The sequence below is a fragment of the Tachypleus tridentatus genome, chromosome 1 (assembly GCF_004210375.1).
Source record: "Tachypleus tridentatus isolate NWPU-2018 chromosome 1, ASM421037v1, whole genome shotgun sequence".
In the NCBI taxonomy this organism is placed as follows: Eukaryota; Metazoa; Arthropoda; class Merostomata; order Xiphosura; family Limulidae; genus Tachypleus; species Tachypleus tridentatus.
Window position 1 is genome coordinate 62,501,770 of NC_134825.1, and position 20,836 is coordinate 62,522,605.

Genomic DNA, 20,836 nt, shown 5'->3' on the forward strand with positions numbered 1-20,836 from the left:
GAAATATATTGCACTCTTAAATAAACTGTCCCCAAGTCCATTAAAACTAATCACATTGTTATTATCACAGGGATTTATTCAGGTTTTAACTGCTATTTGTCAGTTTCCTTCAGTTGTAATCTGTTAATATTTATCTCTTAATCAATGTTAAAATCAATTATGTATATTCAAGGAAGAGGTTACAACTATATGACTCTTCTACTTTGCCATCAAATTTTTAAAACCTTGTCACTCTCAGCCCCATTAAGCTTTGTTTTCATTATTCAATTTACCTCACTTACTTCTAGAAATTCATTTAGAATCATGCCACTAGAAGTTTAGTCCTTGTTAAACAAAAAATACGACTTTTTTAGATTTCACATCAATGATCAACAATGGAAATTATTTTTATTGAACCAATAGAAAGTGAATTTATTGTAATTGTGAGAAATAACAGAGAGAAGCGAGTTTCTTTTCGACATAGAAATTTAATATGTGAAAGTCAAAGACTGCAAATATAAACATTGATTTAATATATGAAATGATCTTTTTTTTATCAAATGCTTTGTTCATTTCCTCACTCAGTTGACACGTTAACAAAATTTATTGAACAATCTTGTACAGATTTTTAAAATCATACATGCATATTTGTTTCAACTGTTTAGTTTCTATTCTGCTATATTCTTTCAAATATGAAGTTATATTTTTAATTAGTCATTTAAAAAATACCAGTAATTCAAATTAAAACAACTACATGTTTTTAGTAATTTGTTCAAAGTAAAATGTAAAAGAAGATTTGTGTATGCTCTTTTTAGGAGTTCTGTAAGGTTAGCCATACGAAAGTTGATGTATGCACCAACTAAGCAAGGAGAACAGCCAAGTGTTGAAATTAGTAAAGAATTTATGATGTCACCCAATAAGTTACATCTAGAAGTTTCTCTTGACAAAGAGGTTTGTTTTAGTTTCTGCAATTTTCTAAGCATTAAATCCTTGTTGATTTCTATTGAAAGGGCATGAAATTAATATGTGCCCAGAATAAAATTATTCTAAAATAAAAATAATGTCAAATATGTACAATATTATAAGGATATGCCTGATTGGCTCCAAAAATATTTAGGTGCTTGTCTCAAACATACTATGTAAAGCAACATTGATGCATTTTGAACATAGATCAATATTTTGAATTTTTGTATCATGAGTTTGTGATTTTGCAACTTGAAACTATTGAAAATGGAGTATTTCTTTTGCTTATGTTGTCTGATTAATTTGTAGATCATTTGGCTGATTTGTATCATGTTAAATAGCCTACCTCAGGCAATGATAATTATTGATATGTGGTTTCCTATAAAGTTGAGATGGCATATATATCTTGCTTATTAGTATAAGTAATCAGAAATTTTTTATGTATATGGCTTTTTAACTGTAATGGGAGGTTGTGATGATTGATTGTTTGGAATGCAACTTTAAATTCAGGTATACAGCCACAAGTGTAGTACATGAGTCTCCAAATTGAGGAAGATTACAATTAAAATAAAGAATTGACTCAGAAACTTAAATTCACGAAACACAAACAACACTTGAATTCACTATACTAAGATTACTTGGGTACATCAAGATTACGTACAGAAAGGATCTTAAAAAGATTCATTATCATAATTATAATTTTTTTTTGCCTGAGTAGACACTTATTCATTAAACAAACCATCAGTAACATTCCTCAAATAATTTAATACAATTAATAAACTATATATAAAAACAGTAGAAGGATTGTGCTCGGATATACTTTACTTTACGAGTTATTATTATTATTATTCATTTTATATCAGTTCTTAACTATGTTACTCAACTCAGGGAGGTAGCAGTGATTTTCTGTGTTGAAAATTTTCAGTGTCTTTAAGTACAAATACCTTCACGAGTAATGACACTGGAGACACTATTGGATCTGAAATAATTTGATTTCAGGAACTGCAACCTATTGACAGCAGTTGAAGAACTGACTTTTAGCCCCAAAACAAGGTGTTTTATACAGATCTTTTTGTCAGTCTTATGACTCTCCAGTTAGTGTATGCATCCAACTTGCAAGTAGGTCTGTCACTTCATAGGATGAATTTTGTTTACTCATTATTTGGAGCTAGATTAATAATTAATTGTGATTGAAGACAGTAAATTGGTGGCCTGTTTGCATATGTTTCTCCTCATTTTCTTTCAAATAAAAATTCCATGAATGGTTTCTGATTTCTTTTTAAGTCTTTTTATATATATCTTTTTTCCTGGCTTTATTAAAGTTAACATAAAATTTGTCACAGCTTTCTCTCTGCTACGGTTGCATCTATTTATGCAGATGTATTGGTTTGCAGTACTGCCTGTAATATGTCTTTGTTTATAAAGGTGTATACATTTATTTTCTTGGTCAAACATCATCATGCAACTTCTCTTGTACATTCACTGATGTGTAAACTTTTTTTTTTATATTACATGTATGTATGTGTCATATGAAGCATTTGAATTTCATATAAGAATGCCTCACCATGCCATAAATGCTTCATAACTTAGCTAAATCTATAGGTGCATCTGTACATTATTAATAATGTTGTTATTATTACTTGACTTGAACTCCTGTATTAGTTGCAAAAGGACAACTCATTTGTCCTGTTGCTAATCAGAAGACCTAGGTATGAGTGCTAGCATATTGATATTAGGACTTGAAGCTGGGGATCTAAGCTATAAACTCCACAGTAACTAAAAACTAGGTTTCAATTCTCCAGACAGACACAGCACAGATAACCCAGTGTGTAACCTTATGCTTAATAAGAAAGAAGAAAAAAAAATCTAAGCTATATAACACTTTATTATCAATATCATTGCTACAGTGGAAGTACAGCTTTTCATTACTATACAGTTCTATGGATTTGTGCTATCCAAAAACTAGACTTAGGCCTAGATCTAATATAAATAAGCTGTTCGTATGTTGCTTCAATTCTGTATTTATGTTTATAACTACTTAGATCTAAATCTAGATCTACTTACATCTAGGTTAGCCTTTAAGTGTCAGTTTTATACCAATATTTGCCCATTGTATAAAACCCTTGAGAAAAGAGAAGGCTTTAAGAGCAGTGGATGTGGTAATAACAGTGCTTATATAGATAGTAGAAAATATAAAGTAATAATCATAACATTGAGTGTTTGTTGTGAATGTTTATGTAATTTAATTTAAAAAATAACAGCTTTTGATGAACACTTAAAATATTTAAAAGGTGTTATGAAAGTGATGCCTTTTAGAAATTACAAACCAAAAACCATTTTTAGTTTAACTGAAATAAAAATCTATTTTAGCAGAAACACACATTTGATAAGGAATAGTTTCACAATATATTTTTTATTTCTTAAGTCCTTCACTGATACTCAGTATGCCCTTCTATCTTAAGATGTACCAATTACATTAATTACAGATATCCAAAACTTCTTATATATGTATTATAAAATAGCAGTCAGATACTCTTGTTAATATTCATACAGAAATTATTTTAACCTTTCACCATAAAAATTCATTGTAAGATGTAATCTATGTCATAATAAATTCAAACTTAAACCAGAGCTGAATGAGATGGATTAAGCAATACAGATACTAATAATAAAATTAAAAAGTTGTTTGGCCAAATAAATACTGGATTCTGTAAGAAGGTTTACAAGTGCTAAATTGTTTAAACACAGTAATTTGAAAAAAAAAAAAAGAAACATAACTGGAATGTACTCTAATTTATCAGTATAACATTTTCAGTTTACTACAGGTGTAAACCTTTTCTAATTGGACATGTTACAGCTTCATTACATAAATATGTAAAATTAGTTTATTCCAACATTTCTAGCTCTACCATCATGGAGAAGACATTGCTGTCAATGTTCACATTGCAAACAACTCAAAAAGGACAGTAAAAAAAGTTAAAGTAGCTGGTATGTATAATTTTCTAACCACACTGCAATACATATTCTGAAGTCATTAACTGGTTACTCATGAACAACAATTTTGTTTTTCTAAAGCCTTTTCTACAAATGAAAATGTAATTTCTTAAATCTGTTATCAGGTTGTTAAAATGTTTTAGATTCTTTTTTTTCTTATCCTGAAAAAATGATTAGATTAAATTAGGTGTTTATTAAGATATTTATTTATATACTATTTAAATCTTACTCAATTATTGAATTTACAGACATAAATTTATTTGTTTCAGTTCAACAGTTTGCTGAAATCTACTTGTTTACAGTAACACAGTACAAATGTACAGTAGCTTCCTTAGAAAGCAAGTGAGTGCTTCAATACCTAGTTTAATTTGAAAAAGATCTTTATGTTTATGTTCCATCTGAAAAACAGAAAGAGTTAAAATAAGCGTTTTTAAATGTCTTGTGAGGTTACAACTCTAGCTTAAAACTGAAAAAGAAGTTACTTTCAGTGAGTAAAGAACCTGTAATGTGTTTAGTGTACTTTGTGCCATATTTTTATTCTTTATTTATTGACACTCCAATATATTTTTATATTTAATTATAATTTTTAATTATGATCCACAAATATTCAAATGTTTATATCCAATAATATGCTTGTCTATCAGTTCATATCATTGCTTTCATTCAACTTACCTGTATCTATGTACTTTTATATTTTTTTGTTTTTTAACAATATTTATTTTTGGCTAATCTGATTTTGGCAGCCAATCAATCTTCCTTCATTAACTTAGCAGTTTATATTTATTTGTTTACTTACTTATCTCTGTGTCAGTAAATCCTTCTAGAATTAACCATTTAGTATTAAAAATATTGAAACAATGAATACTTTACTTCTTTATAGGGTTGGTTGTCCTGTTGATCCTGGGTTTACATTATCAAAGGTTTATTCTCTGAAGCCCCTGCTATCTAATAGCAAAGACAAGCGAGGCCTAGCATTGGATGGACAGTTGAAGCCTGCAGATACAAACTTAGCTTCTTCTACTATGTGAGTTAGTACTGTGTCCTTCTGTGAACGCTTATAAAAGTCAGTCTCACATTGAAATTAGTTTCCAAGATATTAAGCAATTCATCTGAGTATTCAAAATGCAACTGATATCAGCTGATAAAAAGTGGTCAAAGTTGAAAACTACCTTAGAAAATATGTAAAAAACTTGTAGCTATAATTAGTACTTATCACTTGATAACATACAAGTTACATGCAGACACATGTCTGTTAATCACTAGAATTATATTATTACTTGCCAATTATAAATGTACTAATATTATATAAGAACATTTATAAAATTTACAGCTAGAGACTTGTCATTAAATAGCAGCTTCAGTCTTTTTTTAATTTAACATTAACAAAATTAATTATTAAAGAGTATAATTTTTCTTAGTGCATCAAGAAATGCAAAAACTCTTCCTGGAAGCCCAGGTGACCTTTATGACATCACTCAACTCCCTTTATATATCACTTATTCAGTTACACCACCATTCCTGATTTACCCCCTGAAGAAGAAAGACCCATCTTCCAATAGCACTTGAGTTATAGGGTTTTTGTTGTTCTATTTTCTTTAATATAAAAGACTAAGTACTCTGTGATAAAATACTATTTGAATTACCTGGTATTGAGGACATTGTTTACATATTTTTAGGTGAAGTAATGAATAATGTTTTAATTTATATTTTATGATATGTTTATTTTTAATTTGTGTCAGTTTTAGGATCTCCTTTTGTATCAGTTGTAAGTTTACACACTTGCATTGCTAAAATCCAGGGTTCAATTCCCTGTATAGGATAGAACACAGCCGAATATGGCTTTGCATCAAAACAACCACATAACACTTGCCTGTTAGCTTTAAGGCTGAGCTATTTATAAGGCCATGATTATCTAATTTTTCATTTTACAATCTTCACTGTTTCTCATGCAGGATTTCATGTTTCTTAGAAAAAATAAGCTTATTTTCATTTTGTTTTTTAAATTTCCAAGGCGACATTTTCTTGTAAAAGAAAATTGAAAGGAGAATGGTAAAATGATCAAGCATTGTAGCAACGTGTATACCGTAATATTCTGAGAACTTTGTGCTGTTTTTAACCTTTAAACATACGCCACAATCCTGATTGCATATTTTTATAATGGTATTTTGCAATTAAAAAAACTAATAGTTATGATAGTTTTCACTGCATGGAGTGGATGAAACAGTAATGCAGGTCACATGAATCTCTGTAATTATAAGGAAAACCTTTAGATATTGTGAGACATTCAAAATAAAAAATGATTTAGATGAAACCATTGGTGACTTGAGAAGCTGAATGCCACATAAAGATGAGAATGTCATGCATGCTAGTAACTGATGGTACAGTATTATTTATATTCTTTTTTCTTCTCTGACTCCTAGTTTCATTGGAAAATTTTCATAAAAATAAAAAACCCTGGCCCAGAGGTTTTCATGTGAATGAGTATTGTTTGTTTTATTACACATACACTGTCATGATCTGTAATGTGTGTGAGTGTAAGTAAAAGTAACTTTTGCTTGTTTTTCTTTAGTATTACAGATCTATCTCAGAAAGAAAGGTTAGGGATTATTGTGAAGTACACAGTGAAAGTAAAGTTATGTCTAGGACCATTTGGTGGGTGAGTTGAAAATTTTAAAACTGGTTTAAAAAGTAATATGTGAATTTAAAAAGTTACAAAAGCCATTTAGGATGATTTTAGACATTTAAGTTTTGTAGATTGTGTGCACTAGCTTATTGAGGAAAAAAGAAAATTATACCATGTATAAAAAAAACTGATTACAGTTTCTTTTAATCTTGTGATTAAATCAAACCAAAAAATGCAAATTTTACTTTAAATTACCCATCTAACTGATGACTTTCAAAAGATTATAACTATAGATAATTTTAATATCTTTGTTTGAGCTCTAATAAATTTGCTGGCTTACAATATTCAGGTAAAATTGATTTTAATCCATATGATTATGCCAGTGGAATTATTAATAAAAATATGAGACTGTAACTTAAGAAGGTATAATTATTTTATGAGGTTTACTCTGCTCATTGTGACATACTATAACTTACTATTCTATACTCTTGAGATGGTAATTTAAATACAATGTGTTTTGTATTAAAAGAAACATTGCTATTAATTCTATGTATATGAGTAATCACTTCATAAGAGAATGAGTAATCATTCTGTGAAGGCAACAGTTCAACTTATTATTCTACATAATTGAAACATCACAACTAAAAAAAATGTACAATGCTTCTACCATTCTGCAGGGAAAAAATGTTCTATAAAAATTCAGATAGTTGTGTTTTCACACCACATAGAAGTATTTATTAAATGATTTACCTAATGAGATATAAAATATGTAAATATTTTATTCTTTCAGTGGTACATATTTCTTATTATAATAGTAAGTCAAAGTTAATGCAAAAACCCATGTAATTCATTATACTAAGCATGGTTATTATTACCCTTGAATTATTGTTTGATTACAGTAATGTAGTAGCAGAACTTCCTTTCATTTTGATGCATCCAAAACCTGAAGAGTTAGCAGTCACACCATCAGATCATCAGTCAGTTTCAGAGAAAAGTCAGGAGGGGAATAACATTCCTACTGATAACAATTTGATCCAGCTTGATACGTAAGTGCTAAAGTTTGTGCTACAAATGGTGTCATCTTAATCACACTTTTCAATTACTAATGATCAATGTAGTTAAATCTAAATTATCATGGTACAAAAAAATTGAACAATGATCCTAGCTACCTACAAAGGGTGGAGAAAAAATGCCCCTCCCTTGAAAATGTTAAATTGAAATATATTTTTATTGGATAACAGAAAAATGTTTAAAACTATATGTTTTAAGAATGCACTCAATGAGATTTGTTCAATATAATATGGTTTCAGATCCTAATTTTTAACACTGGCTTTCATAAATACCTTAGCTTTTTTATTTTAGTGATATTTTTAATATAAAGTGTTGTGCACTTATAATCCTAGATACCTACATTAATTAAGTCCCAAATATCAGTGAACCAAATAAGAAACATATCAAACATTGTGCCAAGAGTTTCACATTATCTAACAATCAAGTTGTCATAGTTTGTCAATAATCCATGTTAGGACTAGCAAAGGTATGACAATCCTCCAATTTTCCCATTTTATCTTAGTCACAAGTTTTACTGTATGAAGTAAGAAAAATAAGTATTTTAGTGTGCCAAATGACTCATGTTAGGCTCAACAAAAGTATGGCAAAACTTTTAATTAAAGTTTTCTCATGAATTTGTACATATCTCTCTCATTTTTAATTTACTTAGTTTCATACAAGGACTTTTTTTTATTTGCTTGTTTTAATGTAAAGTTGCACAGCAAGGCTATGTTCACATTGTCCACCATGGGAGAATTGAATCATGGAATTTAGCATTGTAAGTCCATTAACTTACTGCTAACATGCTAGGAAATGCCATTTTTAAGTAGAGAGATTTCATTACAATTTAAAATCTCATTGTAAAGATGTAATACTGGAAGATTATGGAAAATTCAAGTTAATTGGTACTAATATTTCCAAATGATGTTGATATGAATAAGAAAATAGATATAATTCACTAAGGTTGAATTATCCAAAAAATATAATTTATAATTGTTATTGGTACTAGTTTCTAATACAAATTTTTCTGTGTATATAATATCAGACATGCAGTTGCACTGCCTATGTAAGGATGGCTCGTATTGTTCAATGAAATGGTATTATAAATATTTCCTTAATAGCTCATCAGAACTTTACAATACTTAACAGTGTTTCTTTTTATAATAATATCCATATAATTATAGTCACAAGTTTTGAGAATATCTGTAAATATCACAGTGACAAGTATCAATTTCTTGTTCTACTTTCTTCTGCTTCTCATTTATTATAATTCAAACACTCAAACAATGGTGTCAACTAATGTTACTAAGGTGACACAGTTTTAAACACAGTATATTTTTATAAGTATTATTAATAATTGGTAGTAATTTTAAATAATCATAATTCTAGTGTAAACAATGTTATCATTACCCTTGAAGTTAGCTTTCTTACAGAAATTTAGTGTTTCTTTAAATTGCTTAAGTATAGAGTGAAACAGGAATTACTAACCAATAATAGATAACAATAAATATTACAGTTGAAACCTCATTGTATTTAAAACTTAGTCATAAACACAACCTTCATATATCTATTGAAACTGCACTAAAAACAACAGCAAGCAAACATGTAAAGAAAAAAACTTTTCATGGAAGGAAGTAAATGTAGAGATGGCTAATATCAATCTTTCAGAAACAATGCAAACAAGGTTTTGCATTATTCTTGTATTATAGCACAGGCAAGAATTAACAAATGTCAATATATATAATAAATATTAAATCACAGTTGAGTTTCTTATCCTGTTTTCATCTCTGAACATTTTACTACACTGTTTGCTTGTGCTATTATGTGGGAATGAAGCAAATGCCATCCCTACTGTTCTTTGTGTATTTTTGTTTGAATAATTGATATTAGGTATCTCTACATTCATGTTTGTTTTGAAGAGCTTTTTCTTTACATGTATATAGTATAATTAATGTGTTTTAAGTGTGTTAACTACAAGAACACGTGATGAGTTGATAGACTGATATTTAGTAGGTGATGACATGAGGATTCAAGAATAAATTTATTTTCTTATTTCATTAAGTAAAACAAAACATTTTAATTTTTTTAACATCCTGTGGTGAGTTAGCAGTGAGTTTAAGGACACAGTAATAAGACAAATTTGACTAAAAAATCCATGAGATTTGTATTACTAAACAACAATAAAAAAAAAAAGAGTTAAAAATAAGTGTTTTTAAATAACTAGAAACAACAAACTATAACAACAATATATAGAAACTAGAAATAATATCAATATACAGAAACTATTAGGTCACAAATATCGCTAAAGAACCTCTAGGACCTATAAAATACATATCTGTAATATTTTTCAGTATTCCTGTATATTGTATCTGGTATTTATTCTCCTCTGCCAAAATGTTTTGCTTAATCAGCATTATTGGTTGAAATGAATAGTTGATAAGTTTAACATCAAATATATAATACCATATTAAATGGCACTCCATAAAAGGTTGTTGTGTAAACATGAGGGTAACCATTTCAAGATGCTGTTATATGTTACATTTGACAATTATCAGTTAAAGCCTTTTATTTATACTTGTTTTTAGTACAAATATATACTGTCTTGTTCTTGTCATTCGGCTTAAGATTTTCCTACAGTAGGTGTCTGTGACTTGTTGGTGATGAATTCAGCAATAAATGAAGAGCATGTACTTCACTTGTTTACAAAATCACACACACACATATATATATATGGAACAAGTTAAATGTATGTACAATAAATGCTTTATACCATAGAGATCATAGAGCTATCATAAACACTATATGGTTCTCTTCTTGTTGTCAAAAGATCTCTTAGGGTTATTCAATTACTTTAGAATTTTAGTTGACAAGATGAACTAACTTTCCATATTTCTATCATGCTAGTATTCTCTGTATAATTCACTTACATTTGTGGCACAAATTATCCCAGTCCTATACTGCTCTTCCAGTAATTGTTTACTCTTCTTTTTTGAAACTATCATTTATTCCTTTTGTCAAAGTGCACTCAGGCTGATTCAGGCTTTTATGGAATAAATTATTCTTCTTTTTCTCCTTTTATGATGTTAGTCTTACTCTAACATATTAAATGTTAGGGTCATGTTAATTGTTACGCCTATCACTTCTACCACACTTAACTGCATACCAAACTTTTCCTTCACTGTGACTTTATTCACTTTTGCTATTGTCTTTGTCTACTGTTTCCTACTCATCTCATACTATTTATATGCTTGTTACTAAATCATCTGCTCACTATATTCTTGACATCAAGGAGCTACAAACACAACTTCCAATAAAAAAAACACTAAAAAATCAAAGAATATTCATTCACATAATAAACTAATTCATAATATCTATACTAAACAGTCCTTTTTACCATGACAGATGGGTAGAGGAGGGGTCAGAGGGTGTGTTATCACATTTGTATACTTGCAATCAGAATTTTATTCATTGAATAACTCTTTTATGAATGAATGTCAATAAACATGATATCAAACTAGATTATAATTCATATTTTAGTATTATGTATTAGTTAATTTCTTAATTTGAAAATAAATATAAAAGAAAATAGCTAAACATTGATTTTTGTATGTCATACTGGTGCACTATTTTCTACATGTATATAGTTTCATATAAATTATAAACTCAAATTTCTGTGAACCTATAATATAAAATAAGAACCTCATATCTTTTCTATTTGCTGAGATATCATAATATTTATCAAATCCACCATGTGGGCTCTGCCCACCTTTTCTTCATATGAGAAAACATCTTTAGCTATGCTTGCTTTTTTATAACTGTAAGTTTTTCAACCAGTCAAAAGCTCTACATTCTCTCTCTGTAATAATGTTAGTCTTTCTAAGTTATGATAGAAAAGCTCTTTTATCATTGGAGAGTTTGAAATATTATGATCAATGTTATTTTCTGAACAAATTAATTTGTTTAGACCCAAATAGAGCTCACTTAGGAAGTCTAGTAAATTGCAATAGATTTTTATGGTATAGTTATTTATAATATTTTGGTATTCAGAAATGTATAGATAACACCTACACAATTTTTTTTCCCACATTCACCTGTGAACTTAGATGAGGCTTATAATGAGTGCAAAAAAATAACTTCAAAACATCGTAAAAGTGTTGGATATCATTGCTTTACAAATATTTTATATTTACTGTTCTGTATTTTAAGAAATAATCAAATATTTATTTGTATATAGTAATAATATATAAAAATGTGTTATGTATGGTGACCAGAACCTCACTATACTTTACAAAATATTGGAAATTATGGATTTGTTGGTTACTTTGTAAGTTTGGTAAAGTTGGAAACAGGCTGTTCATAAGCACTTTCACACTTGTACCACCATTAAATCACAACTATTCAAATTTATTGGATTAGGTACAACATTGTACAGAGCCATATCAAATATTTTCTCTCACTTTTGTTTAGTACATTAGACAATTCTTGTTGTAACTACTGTTCTGGGTAAACAAGCTAATAACTCCTACTCCACTTTGTTTTCAGAGCTGAGATTTGAATAGACTTTGTAAGAAATGTCTGCTAATTGACCATCATTCAAATATGTAACAATATTTTTGGATTGGCTGGACTTTCTACAAAGCCATAACATAAGCACCTTATAATAATTTAAACAATTCTCATTGCAATCATTATACTGTCAACAAATTGATAAATTTTACCCCACTGTGTTTTTTGAAGCAGGGAAAGTTGTGAGAATTGCACTGTAAAAGTTTATTTGATATTAAAGGTGCCAAAGTTCAGTAACTCTTAAATAAATGATGATTCATTGCTCTTTATTCTGTAGGTTTCTACTTCAGTTGCTAACAGTAAAATAAACATAGGAAATAAGTGTGAAAGATTAGAGTAAACCCTCAGAAGATTTACTTTGGAATTTTTTTGTCCATACTGAAAAAGACAGTACTGTTCATTTTGCTTCTTTAGTTTCTAAGCCATCAATTAGCAATAAAATAACTATAGAAAATAGTGGAAAGAGGTGAAAACTTTGACAATAAGTACCTTGAAATTATGTGATCAGTACTAACAGTACTATACGTTTCATTTTGTATTTGTAGTTTTTATTTGTGTTATACTTTAATTACTTCCTATAACCTTAGAGAATCAATTATAATGTTACAATAAAGTAAATAACAGATAAAATATAAAGCTTACTGAAAACAAAAGTTTGATATTTAATAATGTTTTTTATTTTTCATTTGTTTTTACTATTTTGTATTATAAAGGTAACTAAATGTAAAAATAGAAACTATTAAGTAACATAATGAAAATCATCTTGCCGTATACTTGCCAGTAGTTTGTGTGTTACACTGTTGATTAGGGTTATGTGAGCTGCACATGTGCTGCATGATTTTCAACTTTAGACGTGGTTCAGAGGTCAATAAAACAAAAGTTCCTAAATATAAATAGATGTATACTGCTACGAGATTTAGGCTATTTAAAACTTGTGGTTTTTCTGTTACAATTTGCAATTATAAAACAAAAACAAGTAATTTAGATTTAGATTTTAATTTTTATAATGGTTGTGTAGTTTGTCAAGTTGATGAACACCATATAGAGATAACATTGATAAAATGACCAATTAAGGATAAAGTTTTATTAAAAAAATGTTTGATTGTCAAGAAGGATGTAGAAATTACTCACACTGAAAAGTTTTAGATAAATGAAAGTATTTCTTATTGTAAAATCAAAATTACTTTTAACATTGGATAGTCAGCATTCTAAAAGAAAACAATTTGGAAACAAATCTTTAATAAGAAAGTCACAATACTTAATTTAGAAACCTGATATTTTGTGTATAAAAGCCTTGAAATGTTTTCAAATAATTTGCAAAATTTTGTAGAGATACAAAATGGATTAACAAGATTCTCACTGTCTCTATCTACTATATAGTGAAACCACAGTCAAGGGAACAGGCTTGGAGAAATCAGCACACTGATCAGGCTGTGGTTTCGCTAGATAGTAGATAGGGACAGTTGGAATCTCGTTATATAATGAAATGTTTTAGAGGATAATACTTTCATGTTTGGATAATGGTTTCTTAAATGCTAATAAACAATTTTGCAGAGAAGGAGTCAACAGTTCAATTTCTCAAGAAGATGATTTTATGTTTGAAGATTTTGCAAGGTCAAGACTTAGAGGAGAAACTGAAATCTGAATATGAAACTTCAGTTCCTCTTTGAATCTCAGTATAGAAAATCCAGTATATATACTTGGTTGATTCTCAGGTCCATTTCTCAAAGGCCAATTCTAATAATATTTTTATGAAATCCTGTTTTGCTACTGTAGCATGGTTTACATTATTGTATTCTTTTTTCATGTGTCAGTGTGTCTGCTATTCATGTTAACATATTAAATATCTTATACATTATGATGAACTTCAGTAACATCAATACTGGTGGTACATTATCCTCCTACTCAGGAAAACATGGCATATTTATGTTCCTTTGCATGTAAGAGTCATTGTCTAGTTTTGTATAAAATAAGTGTCTGTATCTAATCTATTTGTTTGAACTGTTTCACCAATCCACATACAAACACTACAGCAGTCAGTAATTCTTTTTGGTTTTCAGATTAAGATTATCACATTTACAATTGGTAATTTAGCTTTCTGTTAAAGGTTGTAGCCAAGAATTATCGTTTTATTCTGAATTTGTAACATCTTCACCTATGTGCTTTATGACAAGATTATAGTTTGAGTGGCTTGTTATTCCACATTATTTTTGATAAACAAGCACATTGCTGTTTGATAAGTATCACCAAGTGATAAGTTTTTACAGTTGTATCTTAATTGCTAAATGATTAATTTTTGTTATATCAACATTTCTGTTTAAAAGACATATTCACCACATCTTCCCTTTCTGTTCAGTTTCATCCTTAGTGAAGTCATTATGTTCAGTTTTTAATTCAGTAGCTAATTTTTATAGCTAGTTGTCACAGTTTCAACATGGAAGAGAATAAGTAATAAAGTTAAGGTTATTCCCATCCAAATTATATATATAATTCATATTAGGATAACCCAGATGTATTATCTTGCATTATTTAAAATCTAAAACCCATCTGCCATTTATTTGCCCAACTCACTAAATGATCTAAAGCCTTTTGTAAAGCAGCAGCATCCTCTTCACAGTCAGCAACACTTGAGACACAAATATCATCTGTCAAGTTAAATAATTTACTGATGTAAATCAAAAAGAGTAAAGGTCCTAACACTGAGCCCTGAGGTACCTCACTGGTGACATTAATCCAGTTTGACTGAACTCCATTTGTAACAATCCTCTGCTTTCTTCCATTCAGCCACTTTTCTATCTAATTTGCTAACTTACCCCCCATACCTAGAGAGATAATATTTTAAAAGCCTTTTTTATGTGTCACTTTTTCAAGTACTTTCTGAAAGTCCAGATACGCCAGATTTACACTTTATTCTCATTTACGTAAGTAGTAACCTTTTTGAAGAATAACAGAAGACTTGTAAGGCAAGATTTTCCCTTAGTGAAACCATGCTGACTATCCAATAAAATTCTAAACTTTGTTAGATGATTTTTCAAAATATATTTTAACTTACTTTTCAAAACTTTCCCACAACTGATGTAAGACTAATGGGTCTGTAATAATAATAAATTACTGGAACAGAATTTATCTCCTCCCTTGAAAAGAAGTTATATTAGTTAACTTCCAATCCTTATCAAGAAGTGATAAAAAATAGTAGCAAGTATCTTGCATATCCAATCTTTATCTTCCTTCAAAATCATTGGGAAACTATTATCTTGCCCAGGAACCTTATAGTTCTTCATACTTCCTTTTTTTTTTTTTAACCAGCTCATAATTAATGCACTGATCTTGTTTCCATTTATTGACTGATTAAGATGTGGAACTTTGTTTAAATCTTTGTTAAGTAAAACCCAAATAAAAATATTTGATAATCCATTCATCTCATAATTATCAGATACTAGCTCTCCTTTATCATCTCTCAATGGTCCTACCTGCATTCTAACATTTTGTTTATGCTTAATGTATTTTAAAAAATCCTTACTGTTCATTTTTACACATTCAACTTTCCTTTTTCTCTTGCAACCTTTTTAATGTCCTAATTTTCTGTTTTACCAACCTTCTTGATCTTCTATAGTCTTTTGAGTGTTCTGTTATACTAGTAAATTTAAATTTCTTAAATTTATTTTTTTTTTTTAAACTCTTTGTAAACTCTTTTTATTTGCAGATACCCTTTTCTTTCTATAAGGAATATATTTACCTTGAACATTTAAAAAGTTATCTTTAAATTTTTTTCAAGTTCTGATCAATATCTTTATATAACTTAACTGTCTAATTCACATATAATTTTTATTGCATTCCTTCAGAATATGCTTTTTTGAAATTTGTAACCAAATATTCATTCCAAATATATTCCTTATATCCATAGAAAAAAGTATAACTTGATGTTAATGAATAAAAACCTGGAGCTGAAACAGAGCACATAGTTTATCATGATAAAAGACTGTTAACCATGTCACTGATCTGAAAGGGAAAAGATGATATATTTTGAAGGTTTCAATTTTATAGAAAATATAGAATGATAAAAATGATGATGATTGTTTATTTGTAATAGAGAAAATAAATAGAGTTGATCATAAATATTGTTAATTGTATCAATTATGTGGATAACCTGTAAAAATGTATTTTTTGTATCAATTATCTGGATAACCTGTAAAAATGTAATTTTTTGTATCAATTGTCAGAAACAAGAGTTGATGATAATGTTTAGTAAAGATTGTTAATTGTACCAATGACATGGATTAGAAGTAATGATAAAACTGTTACAATGTTAGTTGATAGAAAGTGTGTCAGAAACAAGAGTTGATGATTTTTAATTGTATCAATGACATGGAATAGAAGTAATGATAAACTGTTACAAAATTAGTTGATAAAATGGATGTCAGAAACAAGAGGTGATAATAATTTTTAGTAAAGATTGTTAATTTTATAGACACTGACTATGAGAAAAATGTCTTTTAATAAAATATGTGGAAAGACAATACATTAACCCCTCATACCTTGATAGCTGAGTTACGTAATACATTCTCAAAATCTTAAAGGTAGTGGTTTGTAGCATGTTACTTCATTTGTTTGTCATTTAAGTAACTTTTATATTACTTTCTGAGTTTTATAGTTTTTTATTTCACTAGTGAAGCCAATGTTCCTTTGGAATGGTAACTTATAAAAGCTACTTATACTTTGCAATGAATGAGTCAGATAAATGGTTTTTGTATATTATGAGTTTCAATGTAACCAAACTAACTTAATTATTTAAAAATGATATCACTATGATATATTGTTGTTTACTAATTGCTTTATATGAGGGTTTCTCAAACTTTGCCAACTGGTGGACCACCTGTTGTTGAAAACAGTTTTTATCATGTATAACTGGTGTACAACATATGTATTTTACTACTTTTACAGATTGATTCTAGTTTTAAGAAAAGAACAATCAGAAGATACTTAAATGTGGAAAAGTTAAAAACAAAATCTTATAATTTATTTTAATGTGAAGGATGACACTGCGCATTTTTGGTTCAATGTCTGACAGTTAGAAACAAAATTCCAGCTTCACACTTGTTTTATTTCTAAACTTTGATTTTATATGCATCAAACTGAGGATCATCTGTCTTGTTTTTTGCAATTAGCAGGCAATAGTGCCAGGCACACAGCAAATTTACATAATTTATGTTAATTACAATTATTTATGTGGGATTTATATATTTAAATATATTAGTTTTATAATGTCTCAGCATTTTATTTGTTATTCTTTCAATAAATGGTAATTTCATACATTTGAAGTATTACTGCAAACCTTCTTAGTATTATTATAGACCTAAAGGGTGGTCATGAACCACAGTTTGGGAAACTTATCAGATTCATAAGATAAAAAGAAAGTTTTATAATAAATGTTAGAAACACTTTAATACAAAAAACACCTTTACTACAGTTGTTTCAGAATTGTTTCAAAATCCATCATAAGCATTAAAAACTAGGTAGTTCTAAATATTCTAAGTATCAAAAACAAAATTAGCCATTAATTGAAAAGTTTGATACAGCAAATACTTAGAAGGCACAAGATGTAATTATTAACAATATAATGAATTATATGATAAAGTTTGGACTGGAAATTAAGGGACAAAATTATCAAAAAAGGCTTAATAATAAATACCTATGTACTAGTTATTCACAAACAAATAAACAAAATTACTCATAATTCTCATTGGTGATGAATAAATGTAAAGAAGGAAATAACACTTGTTTTGCTTTTAAACTGTCTCCTAAAAGTCTAAAAGAATTCCTAATATTTTACCTCCTAAATATTTGTGAAATTAGGAAATTTATTCACTTTCCTGTCAATTTGGCTTGTTGATCTGTTTCCTGTCAGCTTGGCTCATTGAACTCTTTCCTGTCAGCTTGGTTTGTTGATCTGTTTCCTACCAGCCTGAATTGTTGATATGTTTCCTTTGAGCCTATCTTGTTGATCTGTTTTGTGTCAACTTGACTTGTTGATATGGGTCCTGTCAGCCAGACTTGCTAATCTGTGCCTTATCAGCTTGACTTGTTGATCTATTTTCTGTCAGCCTGACTTGTTGATCTGTTTCCTGTCAGTCATACTTTGTTCTTTAGTAGATCAGTCATACTTTGTTCTTTAGTATACTACAGCCATACTTTATGACTTAGTAATTTAGGTAACATTATGTTACCTAGTAATTTACAATTATACCTCATTACTTAATAGTTCAGAATCATACTTCCTTACTTCGTAGTTCACAAACATATTTTGTTCCATCCTTAGTTACTTTGTAGATCTCGACCATAATCTGTTAATGAGTATTTTAGAGATATTTCACAGCTATATTTTGTCACTTACTGGTTCACAGTCGTACTTTGTTATTTAGTGTTTTCCAAGAAAGTTTTTTACACCTTTTATTTGCTTTTCAAGAGGTATCCACTTAAATTACGAAAAATTTGAAGTTTTGGGACAGCTATTTGTGGTATAATGGATCAATTTCTTTACGTAAATACATATATTACCTCACAAATAGCTGATTCAAAACTGTTCATAGACATTCTTGTACAGTGTGTCTAAAATGGAACATTGGTGAAGCAGGTATTGCATTTGCTACAGATGACTTTCAGGTTTTTACTTGAATACAATTCAGCATCACATAAAAAGGGAGCTTTGTGGTACAATAATCTATCCAGTCTTGTATACTTGTTCTGAATGTTCCGCAAGTCAACGTATTTTTTATCACAACAATGCTTATGAAACTTGAATTTTAGAATGTTCTAGGAACATGCTTTCTCTAAATATTTAGTGTTGATGAAAGAAGTAATCACTGACAATACAGCTTGAAGGATTTAATGGTGTATTTTCTTTTTTTATATATTACTTGACCTCATATTATGACTGTTTTTCTTCCGTATTGTAGTTATTCATAATCTTAATAAATTCGTTTTCATTCTTACACCTATAGCATTTTCGGTCACGACCGTTCTAAACATTAAAGTCTCAAATACATAATCGTTCAATAACCCACAATTCACTTTGATGATTCTGCTCCCGATAAACTCTGGTGTGAGTTTAGAGTACCATTTGAACTTATTAATTGAAAAAAAAAATAATAATATGAGCTACAAACACGTTTTGCTAACTTTTTTATTTTTTTAATCAGTACCACATCATACTTATAAAAAAAATTAAGAGGATTATAGCAGTTCAAGAAATAAGCAAAGGAAAAGAATCTGACATTTTTCGTTCATAATTTTATTACGTTCATCAAAACTTTGCAGTGTATACATCAATCCAGTTTGCCTCTAACTTATACGTGAACCACAGCGTGTTACTGTAAACAAAAAAAAGAAAGAAGAAACTCGATCAGTTTAATAGTCATGCAATCATACCACACCCTATAATTAACTTCAATTGACTACGTTAAGGAGCTTTGACGTAAGCAGTAGTCTTATTGACGTCATCCACCAAGAAAAACATTTCAGTTGCAACAAAAAGAACCAGCATAGAATTATCAAAAGGCCGTTTACCCATTGTTAATTTGTGTTTGTTTTTTAATGAATTTATCCACGACAACTATATTCGCAATTATTGTATGCAGCCGTATTACTAAGTAAACGCTTATATTTTCTCTTTTTTTTTTTTTAAGGATTTAAATACATGTCTACTATGTAAAATACACGAGTGACTGCGACACTCAAGAAGTACCTACTGTTAGATAATATATTGTCCTTATTTTATTAAGACATATTGGGATTTTTTTTTGAGTCCGTGGATATTACATTTATTAAACAATAATGCCTTGTAAGTTTTTAAATGGCAAAATGAAAATTTAAAAAAGTCTTAAATAACTGAACAACATCGCATATGCACCAGATTAGAAACTTAATGCTCAGCTGAAGACACGAATAAGAGTAAATAAAGTGAGAGAAAAAACATAACGAAATAACCTTTTTTAGCGTGTCAGGTTTACCTCTTCAGACAGAGTTTCCCCTATTGGTGGCCGCACACATGTTATATTCAACATCCACAGATTTACTGAGTGGGGATCCTCTGTCAAGCTGCGGAATGTTCTGAGGGCTTTGTGCTGGGAAAGTTTGGGAATATCTGACGTCACAGGTTGATATATTAGTAACTTTTGTGTTCAGTTTTTACAATACGTTTGGCGTTTCACGTAGTTGGTAGAATGGTAACACTTAGGTTTTTTGCTCCACATAGCATTTCATGTGTGCCAGAAAATAATACTTTTAGACTAATTTTTTTCGTTCACAGTGTGTACAGTAGTGCTACCTAATTTTGCTTATTACTGTACATGGAATTTCAATTATTTGGTAATTAGAAATACTGGCTGTATTCTAATATACTGAGCGGTCCCCTGCTGGGATAGCGGTAAGTCTTCGGATTTACAACGTTAAAATCACGAGTTCGATTCCCCTCGGTGGACACAGCAGATAGCCCGATGTGGCTTTGCTATACGAAACAAGCACAAACTCTACTTAGCGCTTCCTGCTTGTAATAAACTAGTAACCTTTGACCAGAAAATTTACCATTCAGGATGTGTCACTTATTTAACTAACGATAACCATGTGAAATAATCACTTAAATTAGTGGACGTATTCGCATATAAT

The 20,836-nt window shown here is 29.2% G+C and overlaps 1 protein-coding gene across 3 annotated transcripts in view; it reads left to right on the forward strand.

The window, feature by feature from the left end:
* LOC143250071 (arrestin red cell-like) overlaps positions 1 to 17,483 on the forward strand; it is a 59,149-nt gene extending 41,666 nt beyond the window's left edge. For 2 of the 3 annotated variants that reach the window (XM_076500676.1, XM_076500675.1), the window contains 7 exons: positions 795 to 930; positions 3,846 to 3,930; positions 4,206 to 4,278; positions 4,817 to 4,960; positions 6,506 to 6,592; positions 7,459 to 7,605; positions 13,730 to 17,483. In XM_076500676.1, coding sequence (XP_076356791.1) covers positions 795 to 930; positions 3,846 to 3,930; positions 4,206 to 4,278; positions 4,817 to 4,960; positions 6,506 to 6,592; positions 7,459 to 7,605; positions 13,730 to 13,820 — 763 coding nt within the window. In that variant the 3' untranslated portion in view covers positions 13,821 to 17,483. The remainder of the gene's footprint in view (positions 1 to 794; positions 931 to 3,845; positions 3,931 to 4,205; positions 4,279 to 4,816; positions 4,961 to 6,505; positions 6,593 to 7,458; positions 7,606 to 13,729) is intronic. The other variant, XM_076500677.1, reaches the window with a different exon arrangement.
* The last annotated feature ends 3,353 nt before the right edge of the window (positions 17,484 to 20,836 follow it).